The sequence below is a fragment of the Chaetodon auriga genome, chromosome 5 (assembly GCF_051107435.1).
Source record: "Chaetodon auriga isolate fChaAug3 chromosome 5, fChaAug3.hap1, whole genome shotgun sequence".
In the NCBI taxonomy this organism is placed as follows: Eukaryota; Metazoa; Chordata; class Actinopteri; order Chaetodontiformes; family Chaetodontidae; genus Chaetodon; species Chaetodon auriga.
Genome location: NC_135078.1, coordinates 28,615,744 through 28,635,911, shown reverse-complemented (window position 1 = coordinate 28,635,911; position 20,168 = coordinate 28,615,744). Strand labels below are relative to the sequence as shown.

Below are 20,168 nucleotides of genomic sequence, written 5' to 3'. Positions count from 1 at the left end.
CAGTAAGATACTGAGCAGCTGTTTGAGTTATTTATTGACATTTTATTGACCAAACAATGAATCTAGAAAATAATCAGCTGAATAATTGCTAATATTTTTGCAATCAGTGTCAAATGATCCGTCTGAAACTCGTGTTTTTCATCCTGAATACACGTTTGATTTAGAACATGAAGAAGAAACAGTTTGACGTCTTTTCCGTTAAATGAGAGACTTTGAAATTGTTCTTATGACACTTTCACACCTTCGTCTTTTAATAAGATCAACACAAGAAATGTTTCTAATGGCAAGTTTCACACGATTACAGACAAAATAAAGGAGATCTGATTGTACATGTGATCAGAAAAGATTTTACAGCAACAAATGAAAAACGTCTGCTCTAATGTGATGACTGCAAAATGATTCATTATCCTTTTAACAGAACATCTGTCACAGCTGAACAGACTGAGGGAGAACACAGATCACATGCAGGTAAACAGAGACAAAGACTCCAGTGATCGTGTTCATTTGCTTTTATGGAACTGCTTCATTACAAATAAGTTACGATGCAACAACAGTGCTGAGTTAAGAGCCTTATTTCATAACATGTAACTAACTTAAAATCACTGTGTGGTCCAGAGAGGTGTTGTATTAGTCAAGAAAACAGTGAACACGTCCACAACATGGGAGTGTCTGACTGGTTGTGACCTGACTTTGCCGTCGTTACTCCAGAAAAAGGAGGAGAGGTTGGAAATTGCACATGGAAATCCTCAGGGAGCTCGCCAGCGTTACTTCAGAATGGTGTCTTCACTTGCTGCAAGGACAGAGGAAAGGTGTTGCTATTATTGTGTCCACTCCCTCCAAGCTGTGGAGCATGTAGACGCATGCATGACGTGCAAACTGAATACATGAGGGTACTTACCTTCTGCTAGCTGCTTGGCGATGCGCTCCTGCTCCTCACGAGCCTTTTTCTCCTCCTCCTCGATCCTTCGCTCCTCAGCTGCAATGGGCTTCAGGTGATCTGAGCAAAGGAAGGCGTTCATTTAAGAAACATTGATCACGGTTAAAAAATGCCTCCAAATGCTAGGACCTTTCTTCTTGTGTTGATTTTGGCGCCCCTTGTGGACAAAAGTGGTACTGTTTCCCAGAATGAAGACTGCACTTCCCATGAGCTTTTTTCTAAACAGATCAGGTTTGAAACATAATGCTTAGAGAGTAAAGCTCCAGCAGCCTAAATCATTGTTAGATTCAGGGTTTTAAAGTGGGTTTAAACTGAACAATGACCAACTCACCATATCTCCTTTTGCCGTAGATGATGCCAGCGATCAGAGCTGAATATCTCGCTGTCTGTAAAGGAGAAAATGATGCAGGTTAATGCAAACTGTGTCTACAAAGTCTATACAGATTCTCAGTCATAGAGGTGACAACCAGGATGTCTGAAGGAGGCAAAGACGACTGGATTCAGATCAGGAGTGACAACAAGGAGCCTTTCAGATGAAGAAGTTCTACACATCCATCCTCAGCACAGCTGCTACACCCACTGAACTCCGTGTAAAGCTGCGTGAATTTAACGAGCTGTTCATCGTGGGCGCAAACTGTACGTGACAGAGCTGCATGGACACGTTTCCAGAGTGAGCAAGAAAAACTCTTTAGTTCGGCAAAGACAGGATCGATCAGTTTCATTTAAATCTGTACTTTCACAGCGTGTCCATCGATTGATTACAGACTGTCAACACCATAACGAAACGACGAGCACCACAAATGAATTCTAAAACACGAGTTACACCCGAATTTAATAGTTTACTGTCGAGATAAAGGAAGCAATATTATCTATAAAATGTCTTCTACTGGATTAATGTCCATGTTGTCCATGGGCACTTTTTCTATTTATAAACAACCTGCCAGCGCTACATCGTTTGAATGGAGACCGCTTCAAAGACAGTCTTAGCTGTCAGCAAAGTCACGGAAAATGCTCAGTCAATGCAAGTTAAACTACACAGTAACGTTCAACTGATGCATTTTTGAGACTCGACGCAGAACAACCACTTTAAATGTTACTGACCTGACCTCGGTGTGGCTACAAGCTAACATCTCAACTAGCTGTTAGCTACTTTGCTTGCGTCCTAGCTAACCGTTAGCAGGATAGCGTGCTCTGTGTAGCTAACGAAGTGAAATAGATTAGAAGGGTCATTTTACAGTAAAACACGAGTAAACATCTTCCACAGTATGTAACGCAACACAAACCTTAATCAAAGGCGACACTGCAACTGGAGGAGCCATAGTTGTCCGGCAGGCTAACAGCTAACGTTAGCAGCAGAGGTCACTTATCCACCACGGAGGACTGTGAGAAGATTCTTCTTCTCTGACACTTTACTGCAGCCGATGCGCTCACTGGTGAACTACCGCCACCTGCTGGACTGAATTGTCCCGTTCGGTGGTCATTTATAGATTGTTCATCAGTAGGTAGATTATAGATTAATTTGGCTAATTCACATCTCTCTTGTTGCTACAAATCCTAATTATCTGCAAATAATTATCTCTCCATATCTTATGATATACTTATAAATATCTTAGTTATATATTGAGAAATAATATGGAGAAATGAAATAAATATTTATGTTTTCTGAGAGACACTTATATAACATTGATGATCTTATTTTAGATTAGGTCTTCCATTTATCTAATTAGAACCATGTTCTCCATCCATACAGTATCATATCACTGTATGCTCTGCCTCCATCATAAACACTACAGCCACAAACATAACTCTACATCCACACGTCTCATGTCATTAATAAAACCAGTGTGGTGGGACAGCAGATGAATGCAAAGCTCTGCAGCAGACTATTCTTAACCTCACACACTCCAGTTTATTAGCTATGCCTTAATGGAACATGAACTAATATTAGAGCCTAGAAAAATCTTACCTTTAGAGGATCACATTCACTTAATGTTAAAGCTGCCACTCTGGACACTGCTGTGTTGTTGATCAGTATTGAATTATACTGACAATTGTTCACTGACAGCTGATTTTTATCCTCCCTCTTTGACATGGGTTTGGACAAAATACTGTAAACCAGCCAGTGCATGAGCACCACTGTGCTGTTTTTATGCATCTGCCTCTTAGTGCTCATCATGTCTGTTTAAATCACCAGCAGGTAAAACATGCTGAATACTTCAGTTTCATGTTGGGATTTTTTCTATTAGTGAACTAAAATGTTTTTTTACTCACCAAGAAAAAGTGTTTTTGCAATACCACAGTTTATCCAGAAGAGGTCAGTAGAGATAAACGCAGGTGAACCGGTCTGTGACACGTGTGACAGGTGTCCTCTTCAGTCAGTGACAACAGTTTCCTGAGCAGCACAGCGTTTATTGAAAGCAGAGTGTCAGACTGCATCATGTGACCTTGTTTCACGCACAGCAGGGAAATCAGACCGCAGGCGAAGCTGCTGAACATCGCAAACACATGAAAAGCAGGTTCAGCGCACTTTGCGAGGCCTTGCAGAAAACTTTGCAAAAGTTAGAAAGAAACTAATATCTGTTTTTCAGATCTGCTGATTCCTGGTGAAGCTGTCTAAACTGCAGATAAACAAAAAGATCAGAGCTGCTGTGACGATAAAACAAAACGTCTTCACCCAGACACACGGATGTTGATAATATCAATATCAGCATTTTCACTGTGGGTGGAGGAGAACTGCCTTCAAAACTCACTGAGCAAAAATACATTTTCATATATTTAAATTTGATTTTAAGGTACAAAAACATCTTCCCCCTTCAGATGACAGTATCAGATGTGAGAATATCCTTTAAGCTTGTTCCAACTTCACTGAAGCCACGAGATGCTTTCATTGAGAGAAATTTTCAAACCCCATATTTGAGCATCTGCACAACGATATCAAATGGAGATATTTCACATATTTCCCCCAAATTCTTCCCGACATATTTAATGCAGCATGTTTGTCGTTTGAATGTTATGATGGATTTAAACAAGAGGAACCATGATCACTGAGAATGAGCCTGTTTACTGTAGTTGTTCTTTATAATAATATGTGTTTTGTATCCCCCCCCCCCCATTGTAAGAAAAATTAAAAAATTTCCCTCCACTACAAACTGGCCTGGGGAGGGTGTAGATAGTCGTGCGATCCCTCACTGCCTTCCCAGCAGACCGAACCCTCGTCTTCTGTCCCTGTTCTGTCTTCTGTCCCTGTTCCGTCTTCTGTCCCTGTCCCGTCTTCTGTCCCTGTTCCGTCTTCTGTCCCTGTCCCGTCTTCTGTCCCTGTTCTGTCTGTTCACCCATCACAGATTCGTTGTGCACAGTTTTACAGTCAGGCATATTGTCATCATAAAAAGTCACAGCAGAGGTCAGCGTGCTTCGCAGTGGTGGTTTCCAAAGCAGCGGTTGAGCCTTTTTACGGTCCTGTTGGCAAACCTCACCTTCCCGCGCTTCTTCAGGGAGGCCGTGTACTGATTGGCCTTGAGTTTAGCGTAATAGTCAGAGAACTTGTTGAAGAGGATGGATATGGGCAGACCGTTGAGGATGATTCCAAAGGCGATGCAGATGAACGCGAACAGGCGACCCAGGATGGTCTCTGGGTAGACGTCTCCGTAGCCCACCGTGGAGATGCTGACCTGCAGGAGAGTGAGGAGAGCAGTCAAAACCTCAGCGGGGGACAGCTTCAGTCCTGTTCACAGACCCTGCACTCACCCATGTGGTCATTCATACTGTATGTGCATGTAAACAGAAGCTGGAAACACGGTTTGTGGTTTAGATCTTCAGGAGCAACCCAACAGTCAATCCTTCAGACTGATACAGTAAGAAAAAAAAGTCTCCTCTGTCAGCGCAGTTTACTGCACGTCCATGAAAGTTTAATATTAACAGAAAATCCTGCAGAACTGACTTCAACTGAACTGTCTGAGTGGTTTCAACCAGAATACACAGAGAGTGAAGAACACGTGTTTGCATCATAAAACTGGGACCAAATGGAAGATGAGTTTATGTTGGTTGAATCATTTCTTCTGTCCAAACTCAAGCTTGTTTGACTGCAGGAAGCTGTTTTCCTGACGGCTCCTAAACGTCCTTCAACCACATCACAGCATTTTAAGGCTTTACATTTCTGTTTTTTATATCCATTATTTGATCTGCTTGTCCCTCGTCCATGTCCAGCTTCCCAAAAACTTTAGTGAGAATCCTTTCAGAGTTTAGTTCACAGATTTCATGCTGACCTGAAGGTGGCTGCTTCACCATGAACAGAGCAGGACTGTGAAGCAGTGGACACTCAGTTTCCTTCAATGTCACGGCACTATGATTACAAGGATTATCATTTCCTTCCCCTGGATTAGACATAAGATTCAACCACTCGGTCAGAGAGGGAGGGGAACGATCTGCTAACGGGTTTATTCATGACAGCAGAGTCCGTGAATCAAAGCTTCATGTTGACGGTTTAACTCAAATGAAGGCGTCCAGACGTTCTTCCTCCCTGTAAAGACGACCAGGCGCCTTGAAGACATTGGTAATAAACTGTATAAACGTGCGTCTTCCCATTGATCACACAAGTCACACACAGCAAAGCACGAGCTGACACTTCCTGCAGGAGAGCTGACCTCCTTGTGCTTTGTAAGCCAGGCGGTGCTGCAGAGTAATCTAATAACATCACACAGCTGACAGAGCGAGCAGAGACTGTCAGCGTGGCAGGCCTTCAACCACAGGCTTCGTTTCACTGACAGAGAGGTCTGTTACCTGAGGGATTTATTCAAGATTCCTCATTTTAAGACCAAAATTCTGGACTCTGCACCTGATCTATGCCCCCCAACATCCACAGCTACTCGAGTGGACCCTCCTCACACGAGGACCCTCTATACTCAGCCCCTCTTCCTCCCTGCTCATGTGCTCTCCACATTTCCTGTACTGGTTTTACTTCAGAGGACAAAGGTGTACTTACAGCTGCCCACCACCATGCGTGAGGAATGCTGGTGAAGTTTGTCTGCGGCATGTCATGCTCCACCGTGTAGACCATGGCGGAGAAGCTGAAGATGCCCATGGCGATGAAGAGGAAGAGGCAGCCCACTTGCTGGTAGCACTGACGCAGAGTGAAGCCAAACGCCCGCAGACCCGTGGAGTGTCGCGCCAGCTTCAAGATACGGAAGATTCGCATCAGTCTCATGATCCGCAGCACCTGGCCCAGCTTGCCCACCTGCCCCACCGCCTGCATGTCGGCCTCGTGCTTCATGTAGTTTTCCTCATTGTCGAAGAACTCCAGGAAGCCCTGCAGGTACTGAGGCAGGATGGCGATCAGGTCCACGGTGTTGAGCACGCTCCTGCTGAAGGCCCTGAGGTCCGGAGTGGACATCAGGCGGAGCAGGTACTCCATGGTGAAGAAGGCGATGCACATGGACTCCACGTACTCCCAGTATGTCTTACCGCTGAGCTGACCTGTGGGAGTTCTGTACTGCATCTCCTCCACTGTGTTCAGAGTCATGGCCACCAGGGAGATCAGGACAAACAGGCTGGAGGCCACCGCCATCAGCTTGGCCTTGACGGAGGAGAACGGCTTCTCCATCAAGTTCCAGATAGCTCGGCGCTTCTGGCCCATGAACATGTCGTGAAAGAGCTCCTCGTTCTCCTCGATCTCCACCTCTGCCTCCAGCTCCCTCTGGATCTTCAGCTGCTCATTCAGCTCGTCCTGCCTCTCCTCGAAGGAGATGCGGCAGCAGCGGTGGGTGTTCCTGATCCTCACGCCCCAGTAGTTGATCTCCTCCAGGAAGTTGCGGGGACACAGCTCGTCCTTGATCCACAGCACACCAGTCCTGTAGAAGTTGAAGATGCTGTGGAAGACATCTGGGTCCCTGTCGAAGAAGAACTCATTGTTGGTCACAGTGTAGTCATCGCACAGGTCCAGCTTCATGTTGTGGTCCGTGTAGGTGGCCAGTCGTCCTATTCTGGTCTTGGGATACTTGGCAGCCATCTTGTAGGCTATCTGGTAGGGCTTCCCCCCTACGTTGATGTTGATCATGTAGTTCTTCTTGGAGGGTGAAATCTGCTTGGCGAAGCCCTGCGGAGCACTGTCGTCCTCCTCATCCTCGTACTCGGCGTAGATGTCGTAGATGTCCCTGCTCAGCTCCTGCATGGAGTTCCATGTCTTCACGCAGCTTTCTTTGGCCAGAGGATAAGCGATCTCCGAGGGTCTTCGATTGACGTCCGTATCGGTCACTTTGTAGTTGGGGAAGAGACTCTGTCTCCTGTTCCACAGGTTGACCACCTTGCTGGCGCTCCCCATGTCGATGCCCCGAGTCTACACAGCAGACAGAGCGCTCAGACCAGCCGGCGTTACTGCTGTCTAATACCCCCTTTACCTAAGCATGGAGGACATGAGCAGGATGCCTCATGGCCCCATTAATGTTGCTGACTGAGAGGATCCGCGTGCTTACAGGACATCTAAATACTATTATCCCCTGCTGAGCTGCCTGGCTGACATGACGTTGGCTGCGTGGCACATCTCAACAAACGCCCATCATCATCATCATTCACCCTGTTTTAACTCCTAATAAATATTTTATCACATGAGCTTCTAGAGCTTTCAGCTGATTTGGTTGATTTAAAGCCAGAACAGACACAAAGCAGCCGTGTTTTCCTCACATTTATTCATAATGCATCGACACAGAGCTGTGCATTAATCTTTATGCAATCCCTGCAGATTACTCAAGGAAGTCATTCTGGAGGGCTGTGATTGGAAAATACCACCTCGTGTCCTCTTGTTTGAGGAAAACTAAAACACTTTATCATCATGGTGATTTCCTTCACAAAGTACTTTGCAAATGTTCGTTTTTGGTCAAGTGTCTTATTCAAATGCAGAATAAATAGTTCATGTTGGTTATTATGGTGCAGCGCTTTAAGATTCCTGTACTGACGGGAACAAAGGAGGCCTGGTGCATGCATAGAAGAGGATAAAGGCTTTAAGCATTAGCCTACTTCCTGATTGGGAGGGGGTGCAGGAGTCTTCAGGACCTGAAGTGCATCAAGGCCACAGACTCCAGGAAATAATCAATCGCTTTTTAATTGATATATCAATAAGGTTGTGACATTACCTGAACTAACAGGCAGTAGATATTTAACCAGGTGGACTTTGTACCCAAAAGAAGCGTCTAACATAAGTTTGATTGTCAATTAAATCCTCTTATTGGATATCAGATTATAGTCCAGCTGACCAGAGGAGGCGTTCTGCGAGGCCTCTGGCTCATGACATTATGAAGCACAATACAAAAACACACAGCAGCACACTGACCCTTATTTACCCTCCTGGTGCCAAACACCAGTTAAAACAATTAAGGATTTAAGTTGTTAAATCAGTGACATTTAAATGGAGCTACCAGACTTAAGCTAGTCTCGTTAGTGTAGCGTGTCAAAAGAGCAAGAGATAAACTGGATTTGTCATGAAAGCCACAGTCACACCGCAGACACATCATGTGACACAGCATTTGTTTACCTTCGTGGACAAAAATTTGCCTTTTAAAGCCAGAAAATGTAACTTTTGAAAGAGGAAAGAAGACAAGAAAAGAAAAGTTTAAAACCCTGATTCCAGATAAAGTTTGTAAAACATCAATCAAACAGGAAGTGATCACCTGATCTGATCCTCTCTGACAGAAACTGACCTGAAAACAGCTCAAAGTCAGTATGTTTAGTGTTGAGACAGGAGCAACTGAAGACTGGGGAAGTTGTGGAAAGCTCCAAAAACACCTGTTTGGAACCGAACAGCTGCTGTGACTCTATAAGGAACTGTAATGTCACTCAGAGTGTAAAATAAAATGAAAGGACAGCAGGCTGACGGCAGCAGATCATGTCAGTCTTATTATCATGCATTAGAAAGATGTACATTTACATTTTATCCCCATCATTGATCCAGTAACAGTGCAGGAGGCAGGACGGTCAAACAAAGCATCAGTGATGTCTCTTTTGTATTTTCTCTGGGATTAATATGATCTGCTCTCTGCGGGTTCCTGTCAGTAGTGTCGTCCGCAAGATTTACGCATCAAATTTCCCAAAGTCCTTCAAAGCTGCTTAGTAAAGAAGAATGTGGGTTCTAATCCGTCGTGGAGGTTCATAAAGCCTCCGGTCACATACACTCTTTACACCTACATGCTGTTATTACAGCTGGGAAGAGCAAACAGACGGTTCAGTAACAGGAGACGCTTCCTGACTTCTGCTGATGTGATAACACACATTCACTGACAAGACTCACAACTGTGTCATGTGACCACGGACAGGTACAGCCAGGTGAACTATGCTCCTCTTTCAGCTGATCATAAGTGAAAACAGAGGCTTGTTTTTGAGCTTTCAGTCAGTTTGAATCAGCATATTGGACATTTTACCTCAGTGTGAAAATGCTCCTCTGAGACTGGTCCATCATTCTGATTAAATACACTTCAATGTTTTTAATGTGTAAATATTTGCTTGTTTTAATGCTGAATGAACTGAGTGTAGCCTGCAGTACCTGCTCTCTCCAGCAGGCGGTGCTGTCACAGCCACTAATGCTGTTGACCTTGGACGAACAACTCACCTGCCCCCACACTGAGGCTCAGCAGCTGATTAGTGTGAAGAACATGACTCAGGTGAGCTGCCTCCAGGTGTTAAACTACAGTTTGCACATGAGTTCAAACTACTTTCACATGTTTTTATCAGACTTAGAAAACATCAGATGATCAATGAAACTCGGTCTATCAAAGGAAAGAATAAATTAAACTTGCTTGGCATCACATTTGCTTCGCAGCGATGACTTTAACAGTCATTTTAATCAATTCATAAATGTAGACATTAATGAAGCAATCAGAAATACATTACTTATAATCGCATTAGAATTATATTTGAATAAACTAAAAGGAATAAAAAGACTAAACTTGAAAGTGTTCTGATTTTAAATGATGATGCAGCCTAATAATAATAATAATAATAATAATAATAATAATAATAATAAGAAGAAGAAGAAGAAGAAGAAGAAGAAGAAGAATTGAATTTAAAAATGGAAATGAAAACTAATTTAAAGAGGCTTTTTAATATTTCTTTTTCATTTTCCATCTCAGTATTCTTTTGTTTTCTATTAAATTAGGTGAAGCCCCGCCCACAGAGCGGCATCTGAGGCTCCGATTGGTCAGCTGTTATATATAATGATGGTGAACTGAAGCTAAACTAAAACTAGGCGTGAGAAAACATTTTAGTTAGAATAAATACAAAAACTAGACTACTTGCACAGTTAACTGAAACATTTTTTAGTAATCTATTTAATTATTTCATGATTTCTAAACACACACTTCCTGTATGTTTTGTATAATTATGCAGAAATACCTGTTTTATGAAAAGGTGTATGACGTAAAGGTTTGAACTTCCGGGTATGTCGTCCAATAAACGTCATGTTTTGAAACGTCGGATAAAATGTAGAGTGTTTTACCTTCGAGCATGTTAAATCCAACTTCTCAGTGGACATTCTCACCTGCAAAGGTGTCAAACATCAGGTCCGACGACACAGAGCTGCGTCAAGTTAGTCACACCGGAAAAACACCAGAAAATAAAAGCGCCACATTTAGCTCCAAAATAATGATATCAACATAAACTGGACTGAACACGTAATGAGACTGCTGGTGTAAATTATTCTGACATGCGCGGTGATTGATCCCGCAGGTGTGTCAAACTCAGCCGGTCATTTTTCTAACTTTTCTTTATGTGAACAGGCTTTTTAATATATTTTGGCAGCACTGCAGAGCCTCTCGTATATCTACACACTCATATTAAAACAGTGTCATGAACGGAATGAGTCTGTAAAAAGAGAAAATATTGTTTTGCAATTTCTGAATTCTTAAACTCCAGTCTTACGGCTAAACAGTCATGACGTCTTATTTTGAAAAGCACGACCGGATGTTATATGTGCGGCTAGCCTCATCCGCCGAAAAAACGCTGTTTTTAAAGGGAAACCAAGGTTGTTGAGGTCCGTGGAGGCACAGCAGGTTGAAGGTAGGTGTAGACTCATTAATGTGTACTCACGGTCCCAGTCCTGTCGGTGGTCTTGTCCTGTAATTGTCTCTTGTTCAGTCGCTTATCGCTTAGCTCAGTGGAAATCAAGATGCGGCCAAGTGTCAAGTCAAGACAACTGGTAAAGTGTAAGCTAACTAGCCTGCTAGGTGGGAGCTAACGCGGCTAACGGCACCGTTAGCCGGTTCACGAGAGCAGACTGCCGGACTCAGTGATGCTGCTCCGGCTGTTTGGTCGCTGTAGTCGACTGAGGATAAGTAGATAAATAGAAATCTGTGTTTATTGAAATACATTGTCACAGTTGTTTCGAGTCTTGTAAGTACAGAGGCGAATATTTCCTGTGAGCGGCTGCGGGGGAGGGGGTGCTCTGGCCCCCGGTGCATGTACACAAACACACGGACAGTAGAAGCTGCTTCTGAGGGGCTTCGTGAGAATAATGAAATAAATCTTACTGTCAGAATGAGATATATTTGACATCTGCAGTCTGTCTGTGAACGTCCTTCGTTTACTGTCTTATTAAACACTGACAGGTTGACATTTAGTGTAAAATTCAGATTTTGATGATAATGACAATAAACGCAGGAATAGTTTTTGTGTCGCTGCAGCAGAATTCATGAATGAGAACAGCTGATAATAAGAAAACAAACCTTTTAATAACTGACACTGAAGGTGCTTTTTAAGCTTTTTATCAGCCGTGAATGTCATTTTCAGGTCAGCTTGTTTTATTTGAGACGTCTATGAAATTTGGCTGGTGCGTTAATGAGGATGGAGATTTTCTTTTTCTCTCAAAGTGATCCGTTATAACGAACTCCAGTCCAGATCGATTCCTCCCACAGCCTGAAAATGGATCCGTAGGTCACGTCGTGCCGGCTGTTTGCAGGTTGTATTGAAATGAGCCCACGTCTTCTGGTACAGTACACCTCAAAGCGACTGTGTGCAGGTTTGGAGACGCCTGGTCCTCGTGGTGCTGTCAGAGCAGCCTCCTCTGCCTGCTGGCGCTCAGCGCTGTCAGGTGATCGTTTTCTGTGTTCTGCTGCAGGCTTCGTGTTTTTATAGTTTCCTTTACAACTTCAGCGAGTGTTCTGGCCTTTGCTCATGGCGCCGTATTCGACAGCACTTCAGAAGCAAACACTTTGCTGCCGCCTGCAGACGTTCAGAAGAGGGAACGACGAGCATGTTCACCAAACCGCACGAGGAAGCAGCTGCACTTGAACACGAACTGCAGTTTCACTGCACCGACTGTGTGTGCTGAGACTTGCATGACTTAATCCTTGAGTCAAGATTATGCTGTTGGCAGGATCAACAAAGCTGTGTGTGAACATCGTTTTAGGCTCAACTAGTCTCAGTGTGTGTTGATGGAGAAGATGTGAGAACAGAACACAGCTGAAAGAAGGAAGAGAAGCTGGATCAATAATGTCTCCGTGTTGGTGGACGATGTCCAATCCTGTCCAACGGGGCTAAATTATAGAAATAAATAGATATATTTCTTTTTTTGATGCACTCTGCCTCAACGCAGAACCAAAAACAAATCAAGAAAGGAAAATTAAAAACCCAGGAACAGTTTTTGGAGAGAAAGCCTCCGTCAGCGGAGCGACCTGTAGAACTTATTTCAGAGAAAAGAGGAACAAAGGATGAAGCGTTCGTCCGTCCGTGCGCTCAAACACGACCAATGAACACAAGCTGTCAAACGTCTCGCTGTGACTCTGGGTTTAAGGACGTCCATGCAGATGGACGAGCCTGCGTGGCAGATGGGGGTGGACATGGGGGCGGTGAGTCATTGTCTTCTAGAGTACGGGGGGGGGTCTGCAGACGCTCCACCCTAACCTTTAACCACCCTTAAAAAGCATCTGCACTCCTGGTGACTGCAGGCCAAACCGGCCTGTGACGGCGCAGCTGGTGGAGATGGAGGTAAACCAGTCACATGGTTTCATTTGGATGTTTAATGGAGGAAAACACGTAAAAATGACACACTGGAGATTTGAAGAACACTGCAGCCGCTGGGAGGCCTCGCTTTGACCTCCACGTGTCCACAGTAACTGCAGTAGAGACACGTCTGTCCCACTTTAAGATGGCGTTAACGCCGTCTGACCAATCATCAGCTGGCCATCATCTTCGTTCTCTGGTAACCAGTTTGTCCTTTGGTCAATAAAACGTCAGGAAATGCTGAAAAACGTCCATCACACATTCCCAGAACTGACGTCCTCAGGTGTCAGAAGCCAAACACATGGACACAGGACTGAGGACAGCAGAGAGGACACAGCTGAGAAGCTGGAACCAGAACATTTTGGAAGTCTTTCTAATAAAATGGCTCAAAACAATCAATAGATTATCATTTTCTGTCAATGGATGATCGATTAAGCGACTCACTGTCTGAAACATGGCCGACAGGAACATCAGACTCTTCTCATTTTGTCCAGCCTCATTTTTCCTACATCTGCACACGAATAGCAAACTTTCCAAAGAGGTTAGTGACGACGTACGAGCCCGCTGAGTCAGCCAGCGATTGATCAGCATTACTGATCAAAAAACGGGTTTTCAGAGACCTTTAACAGCCGAGACTGAATCAGATGAAAGGTCAAAGGTCAAATCCACATCATGTTCAAACTGTTTGTCTCGAGGCTGAAATGATCTCACAGGACGGGTTTCATGCAATCAGCATAAAAACTATTCAATCGGTTTAACGCTGCTTTGTTTCAGGGTTTGACTTTCTGAGGAACAACGGCTCCTTTTCATTGGATCAGTTCAGAGCGACTCCATCGTAGTTCACTGTGTATTCCCTCTGACTGGATGGCGCTCTCATGACTGTACGCCGTGTAAACGGATCCGCTGCCGGAGCTGCTCCTCCACCGCGGAGCTGCTCCTCCACCTCGGAGCTGCTCCTCCACCTCGGAGCTGCTCCTCCACCTCGGAGCCTCTGCAGCTTGGTGTTGCTCCTCTTCAGGAGACGCTCGTCTTTCCGTCTCACAGCACTCGTTTCATCGGCTGGCGTCCTTTCAGCAAAGTCACCGTAAATCATCAGGCTGTTGAAGGAGAAGCAGCTTCCTAAAACGTCAATAAACCAGAATCAATCATCAATAATCAATCTGTGCTCACTGACAGCAGCTTCCTGAAGTGTCTCTGAGTCCATGTGTTCATCTCCTTCATCCTTCATGTGTTCACAAAGTGGTGAACTCGCTCCATCCTTTCATACCCAATCATGATGCTCTCACCTGTTTACCTGTGGAATGTTCAAACAGGTGTTTTTGGAGCGTTCCACATCTTTCAGTCTGTGAAACGTTTTCCTGCGTCAGATTCACAGTAAGCAGATATTTGATGACCTCACTCTGTTTTCTTTCGCGTCTCGCCGTCTTTGGATTCGGGTTGTTGTTACTTCCTTTTTCCTGTGTTTTGGTGTTTCGTCTTTGCTGCTTCGTTCTTTGAAGTCAGCTCTGAGTGTTTCAGGCGAGAGAGATGCTAATTCAGCGCGTTTTGAGTGCCGTTGAAGGGACATGAGGTGAAATGCAGGCAGTCACGCTGGAGTGTGAACGTGGCAGATTTATGACTGAACGTCCATTGTTAATCATGTTTTCTCCTCCGGGCAGGTTGCTGCTGGTTGCAGGGCCCCGTGGAGCAGAAGAGCTGTGCCATTCCCCCCTTTTTTCCTCTCATGTCCCCCCCTGTGTGTTTCCCTGTGTGCGAGTGACCCCGCATCCCCACCCACCCCCCACCCGGTCCTCCGTCGTGTCGCCGCTCCCGCCCGAAGCCCCCCTCTCACCCCATGCTTGGGACAAAGCCAGCTCACTGCCAGCCCAATGACTGCCTGGATCGTCCTGCCTGTCAGCCTGTCTGCCTTCTCCATCACAGGGATATGGATCGTGTGAGTTTCACGCCCACGCCGTCATGTGACACACGATGCGTTCACTGACAGATACAGAGCTGCGTGAACGGGCTCACAGGCTGTTCACATGTGGATTCATGTCTCCGTCCTTTGCTGCTGAATGACTGGTGTCGTCTCGTTAAAGTGTTTGATATTGAGCAGGTGTGGCTTTAAATGACGGCGTGTGCCCCACAGGTACGCCATGGCTGTGATGAATCACCATGTTTGTCCCGTGGAGAACTGGTGAGTGGTTTTCATTTGTGTTTTTTCAATGTGGACGCTCTGAGCCCACAGCTGTCAGTCAGACATGAACTGAGCTCCTTGTGTCTCCACCTCAGGTCTTACAACGTAACCTGCACAGAGGAGCTGCCCCGGCCAGGCTTCCCCAAGACCTGCTGCACCATCCAGGACATCCCCCTCATCAGGTCTCCTCCTCTCTGCTCCTCATCGCTTTGTGTCTGCACAAAAGCACTTCTGTGTCAGCGGAGGCCTCGAGGCATGAATTAGCACCTTGTTATGTCGAGGCTGTGACGGTCATTAGCCCACGCTTTGCATCAACTGCATTTGTTTAATCTGCAAATAAGCCTCTAACCACGGCGAGTACAAAGCGCCGTTGTTAAACAGCATCACGAGACGCGTCAGGCTTCTCCGCCGCGTACGTAGGAGCACGGTCCTCATCAAACGTTTGCATTCAGAGTTGATATCGGAGCGTTTTCCACGTTCGTCCACCGTCCACACGCGTAACCACGGTCTGTGCACGGCTGCCTGTGCTGGCGGTCCTGACAGATGGTGGAGGGACGGGGGACAGGGGACGGTGGACGGTGGACGGTGGCCTTGCATGTGGTCATGTGTGTGCAGGTGAAGGTTATTCTCCTGCTTCACACACTGACACCTGTTCTGTCTCCATGTGCTGCAGTAAATGTGGCTCCTACCCTCCTGAAAGCTGCCTGTTCAGCCTGATCGGCAACGTTGGAGCCTTCATGGGTGAGGCCTCGTTCACACACACACACACACACACACACACACACACACACACACTCACTCATGTTTGTACAATGAATATTAACCTGCTTCAAAGATGTGGTTAGCTTAGCTTAGCATAAACGGCGGCTCCAGCTAGCCTGGCTTTGTTCAGATGTAACAAACTTAGCTTGCTAGCATCTCCAAAGCTCACTGATGTGCTTTATGTGCTGGACTGATTCTTTGTTGGGGACGAGAAATAGCTTTAGCATGTAGCTCTCAGTAACGTGCTGGACGAACCAGGCGAGCTGTTTCCAGTCTTCATGCTAAGCTAAGCTAACTGTCCCCTAGCTGTAGCTCTGTATGTACCATACAGATAACAGAGCAGCATGTGGTGTTACGCCTCTAAAACTGTCTGCGGTGTGAAACAGTTTGTGACAGCGAGGACGAAATGTGCAGTAAAAATACGTATTAAACACGTATTATCCAGGTAACGACTACTGCACTCTGCTCGGTAACACACAAGTAAATGATCAACCAACCGTCACGGGTAAAAGGTGTGTGATGATGATGTCACTCAGGTGAAAGGTGTTTGATGATGTCACTCAGGTAAAGGTGTGTTGCGTCTCCTCTGTCTGTTACATTAATGGCTGTGCTCACAGGCGTCAGCTCTCCTCCGTCAGGCTGGAAATAGCCTCCTCTCTCTAATCAATAATGAATGCAGCTTTCCTTCCACTTCCCCCTCTGTCCTCTCCCCTCCATGGCCCTCCTCCTCCTCCTCCTCCTCCTCCTCCCCCCACCTTGGTTTCTCCTCCCTCAGCTCTGCCCTGATTTCCCCCTCTGCCCTTTGTTTCTTCTCTCCTGCTGTTTTTCCTGTTGATCCATCATCACATCCTGATGAGTGGATTTACATTTTTCATTTCTGTCGTTGCTTCTGTCTGCTGGACTCTGTTCACGCCGTCCGGACGCCTCAGCGGCGACCTTTGACTTCCTTCCTGTTGTTTCTCTGCCTTGGTGGTTCTGTGACAGACATCAAGCTGCAGGTTCGTAGTTTTCAGACAGTGAAGTTAAACCTGATGAAACCAGAGCTGCTGACAACATGACCGTCCAGCAGATAACACCAGGAACCAAGAAGAGGGCGCCGTGTTTAAAGCAGCTCTGTGCTGTGAACACAGAAACACCTGCAGCAAACACGACACATCGTGTGTGTTGAGCAGGTCGATGTGTGTGTTGTGTGTAATGTGTGTGTGTGTGTCCTCTGCAGTGGTGATGGTGTGCCTTCTGCGCTACGCCCAGGTGATCGAGCACAGCCACCGATGTTGGGTCAACACCAGCGCTCTGGTGTCCGGCTGCACCAACGCCGTGGGTCTGGTCATGGTGGGAAACTTCCAGGTAAACTTCCCGCTGACGTGAAACACGTCTTCTCTTGGTCTTCGGCGCTCTGACGGACTGAACCGTCGTGTGTTTGACAGGTCGATCACGCCAAATCTCTGCACTACGTGGGCGCCGGCGTGGCGTTCCCGGCGGGGCTGCTGTTCGTGTGCCTGCAGTGCGTCCTCACCTACCGGGTGGCCGTCACCGCCCTCGACTACTGGATGGCCCACTTCAGAGTGGCTCTGGCACTGGGAGCAATGGTGTCCCTCGTCCTCAGTATCCTTCACTGAACAGCTTGTGACTCCTCAGGTGTTTCAGGATGAAGGCCTTATTTTAACAGCCCACGACCCAAAAACTCAAACAAAAAGCAGCAAATCTTTCCTGCTTTAAAACGACTGAAACAAACTATCGATTATCAGATCAGCTGATCAGTTAATGCACCAATCAGATTCAGAGGAAAATGTTTGTGCTGCTTTTCAAAGCTCAGTTTGTTTGAAAGGTCGTTGGTTGGAGCGTCGCTGCTCCGCCTTCTTCAGGCTGATCATGGCTTCACCTCAGTTTGTCCTCTGCTGGTCTCAGACACGTTTGTCCTCCTTCACGTCCTCCTCCTCCTCCCAGGCGGCATCTTCTTCATCCACGAGAGCTTCGTCCTGCAGCACGCTGCAGCCATCTGTGAGTGGGTCTTCACCGTGGACATCCTGGTCTTCTACGGCACCTTCACCTACGAGTTCGGCACCGTCACCAGCGAGACCATGATGGCGGGCCTGCAGCGGAGTCACCTCCACGGCTCGGGGGTTATCATGGGCCCCAGGGCCCGGGGCTCCGCGCTGGGGGGGGGCACCAAGGGCCTCAAGTCCCCCGGAGGCAGCAGCACGTCCACGCATCTCAACTGTACCCCGGAGAGCATAGCCATGTTGTAGCTCTGCGTCGCGGCCGCAGGCGTGAGATGTCACTGTAGAGGTGCATCATGGGTCCCACAGGAAGGCACGACGGCAGCACGTGGAGGAAGTTCTGACCCCGTAACCACTGATCTGACGCCAGGCGATGGTCCGTAACGCTCTTCTGTCTTTTTATTTCTTCTCCCACATCGGCACAGCCGCTCCAGGCGGAGGTCACGTTTCCTGCCGCCATTTCTGAACGGAGGCCGAATGTGTGGAACCGTGAATGTTTCCAGGACGCCGTCGATTGGGCCGAGTCCTCGCCGAGCGTCACGTTTCCTTTCTGTCTTTTATAGCCGGTGTGTCCACAAAGATCACCCCCCCCCCCCCATCGCGCCCCGCCGGCCTTTTGCTTTTCTCTGCACGGCACACTTTCCGAACGAGACGTCACCTCATGTCTGCGTCTGCGTAGTGAGTAGAAACACTGAATGTCGAAGCTGTTTGTTTTCAGGCTGTGAGCTTTTGGCCTTTTTATTCATCGAGCGGAAACGATGTCGCGACAGTTTGATCATCACACCAGATTTTAGAGCTTTTTCAGTCGCTCACGTGCGTCTTGAGCCACGATCACCGCTTAGATCACAATCCACGTCACGGACACGTGAGTGAGGACGGCGGCTCAGAAGGCTGCCGCTCTGCACGTCCGTCCCACGAGCTGCATGATTGGATGATTTCTGTCGTTTCTGTTCCCGTTTATTTCGCCATCCGTCATGTGATGATCTGCTCCTCTGGAGTGAGCGATGCCTTTTTCAGCGTGTTGAACACTGGTTTTGTTTCGTGAGGCGTTTGAAGGTAAACCTGCAGCCTGACCTTTGACCCCCAGCGGGACCCTCAGAAGCCTTATTTGACGTTTGCGTTCAGTCTGACGCGACGCGACGCCTCCTCAGTTGTTAAGAGGCCGTTTGGTTCACAGGCGTCTGCTGAGGCCTGAATACGATGCTCGTAGACTTTGTGCCATAAACCTGACGGCGCCACGATGGCGTCCTGACGGCGTTACAACCAGACAGCAGCAGCAGGCTGCAGGAGTGAACGTGCGTCAGATGTTGAGGTTTTTTCTGATTTCCTGTTGCCAATTTCTCTCAAAGTGATGATTAGCTCGATGGCAGAGCGCTCACACTGAAGCTGAAGCACCAGATTTCGGTTTTTGTTTCAGTGACTGAGCGGTTTGATCTCTCACACACACACACACACACACAGTGTTCTGCCCTCTGCATAGTGTTGATAGATTTTTACCTGTAACCACTGGATGCCAGCAATACGTGTTTTTAAAGGTCACCTACCTCTTTTCTCTCCGTGGGTCTGATGTTCTGAGGCAAAGCGCGAGCTCACGGCGGTTTGAGGTTGAGGAGTTTTTCGCGCGCAGATCCGTCCTGACGGGTGTCGACGTGCATGTGACAGGAAGTGGATCTGCTGTCCGGGACGTGTGTTCTCATGTGTCAGGTCGGTTTTACTTTTCGTGCACATTATTTGACTTTTCTTTGTGGGGCTGCAGCAATCCTGATCCTGATCTTGCCAAAAAGGACCGGAGTCCACTGAGGTCTGGCTGCTTTCTGAGTGTCGGCGGCGGGTGTGTGAAGTGTGTGAGCGCACTGTTTTAGCCTTATCCCTCGTGCTGTGCCAGGGGCACGCGTTCACATTCTTTGTTCAGCTGTAGCTTCACCAAACTGTAACTCGGTCACGCGGCGTGACTGCAAACGGCAGCTTGTACGAGCCCTCACACATCAGGGTCCCATTTGTTCTCTAACAGCATCTGCACCATCGTCCACCGGCCGACCGCCAGAGCTGGAACCCGTCTTCTGTTCGCGTTCACCTCGAACTGTCACACGGCGTCACACGGCCGCCTGACGACAGCACAAACGTCTGGAAAGGTTTTAGTCTCTGGAAACGGAGAAATCCCCGAAAACAAGCAACACATCTGATTATGTTTCCTTTTATAAATTCTGTAAATATGTATGATTTGTCTATCATTTAGGTATTTTCATTTGACAGAGATTTATATTCAAATATGAAATAAAAATGATAAATTATTAGCAGATGTTTCATACGGGCGTTT

The 20,168-nt window shown here is 46.8% G+C and overlaps 3 protein-coding genes across 3 annotated transcripts; 1 reads left to right on the top strand and 2 right to left on the bottom strand.

The window, feature by feature from the left end:
* Positions 1-496: 496 nt before the first annotated feature.
* On the bottom strand, positions 497-2,352 carry atp5meb (ATP synthase membrane subunit eb). The gene is made up of 4 exons (XM_076731202.1): positions 2,221-2,352; positions 1,269-1,323; positions 899-997; positions 497-790 (listed from the first exon to the last, which is right to left on the bottom strand). Exons 1-4 carry the CDS (start codon positions 2,254-2,256, stop codon positions 765-767), a joined length of 216 nt encoding a protein of 71 aa, XP_076587317.1. The 5' UTR covers positions 2,257-2,352; the 3' UTR covers positions 497-764.
* Positions 2,353-4,126: 1,774 nt separating this feature from the next.
* On the bottom strand, positions 4,127-7,393 carry LOC143321507 (potassium voltage-gated channel subfamily V member 2-like). The gene is made up of 2 exons (XM_076731914.1): positions 5,916-7,393; positions 4,127-4,605 (listed from the first exon to the last, which is right to left on the bottom strand). The coding sequence occupies exons 1-2, from the start codon at positions 7,248-7,250 to the stop codon at positions 4,339-4,341; spliced, it is 1,602 nt and encodes a 533-aa protein (XP_076588029.1). The 5' UTR covers positions 7,251-7,393; the 3' UTR covers positions 4,127-4,338.
* A 3,501-nt stretch (positions 7,394-10,894) lies between these two features.
* LOC143321138 (transmembrane protein 150A-like) lies at positions 10,895-20,148 on the top strand. Its single transcript, XM_076731285.1, has 8 exons — positions 10,895-10,972; positions 14,572-14,846; positions 15,042-15,089; positions 15,185-15,271; positions 15,763-15,830; positions 17,071-17,198; positions 17,279-17,456; positions 17,799-20,148. The coding sequence occupies exons 2-8, from the start codon at positions 14,782-14,784 to the stop codon at positions 18,098-18,100; spliced, it is 876 nt and encodes a 291-aa protein (XP_076587400.1). The 5' UTR covers positions 10,895-10,972; positions 14,572-14,781; the 3' UTR covers positions 18,101-20,148.
* The last annotated feature ends 20 nt before the right edge of the window (positions 20,149-20,168 follow it).

What these genes read in the sequence shown, in the direction of transcription:
- atp5meb (XM_076731202.1), bottom strand. Translation starts at nt 2,256, where the DNA reads ATGGCTCCTCCAGTTGCAGTGTCGCCTTTGATTAAG. An exon ending in CAGTGTCGCCTTTGATTAAG is followed by an intron (nt 1,324 to 2,220) that starts GTTTGTGTTGCG and finishes TCTCCTTTACAG; the next exon opens with ACAGCGAGATATTCAGCTCT. An exon ending in CGCCAAGCAGCTAGCAGAAG is followed by an intron (nt 791 to 898) that starts GTAAGTACCCTC and finishes CTGTCCTTGCAG; the next exon opens with CAAGTGAAGACACCATTCTG.
- LOC143321507 (XM_076731914.1), bottom strand. Translation starts at nt 7,250, where the DNA reads ATGGGGAGCGCCAGCAAGGTGGTCAACCTGTGGAACAGGAGACAGAGT. An exon ending in ACGCATGGTGGTGGGCAGCT is followed by an intron (nt 4,606 to 5,915) that starts GTAAGTACACCT and finishes ACTCTCCTGCAG; the next exon opens with GTCAGCATCTCCACGGTGGG.
- LOC143321138 (XM_076731285.1), top strand. Translation starts at nt 14,782, where the DNA reads ATGACTGCCTGGATCGTCCTGCCTGTCAGCCTGTCTGCCTTCTCCATC. An exon ending in CAGGACATCCCCCTCATCAG is followed by an intron (nt 15,272 to 15,762) that starts GTCTCCTCCTCT and finishes CATGTGCTGCAG; the next exon opens with TAAATGTGGCTCCTACCCTC. An exon ending in AATGGTGTCCCTCGTCCTCA is followed by an intron (nt 17,457 to 17,798) that starts GTATCCTTCACT and finishes TCCTCCTCCCAG; the next exon opens with GCGGCATCTTCTTCATCCAC.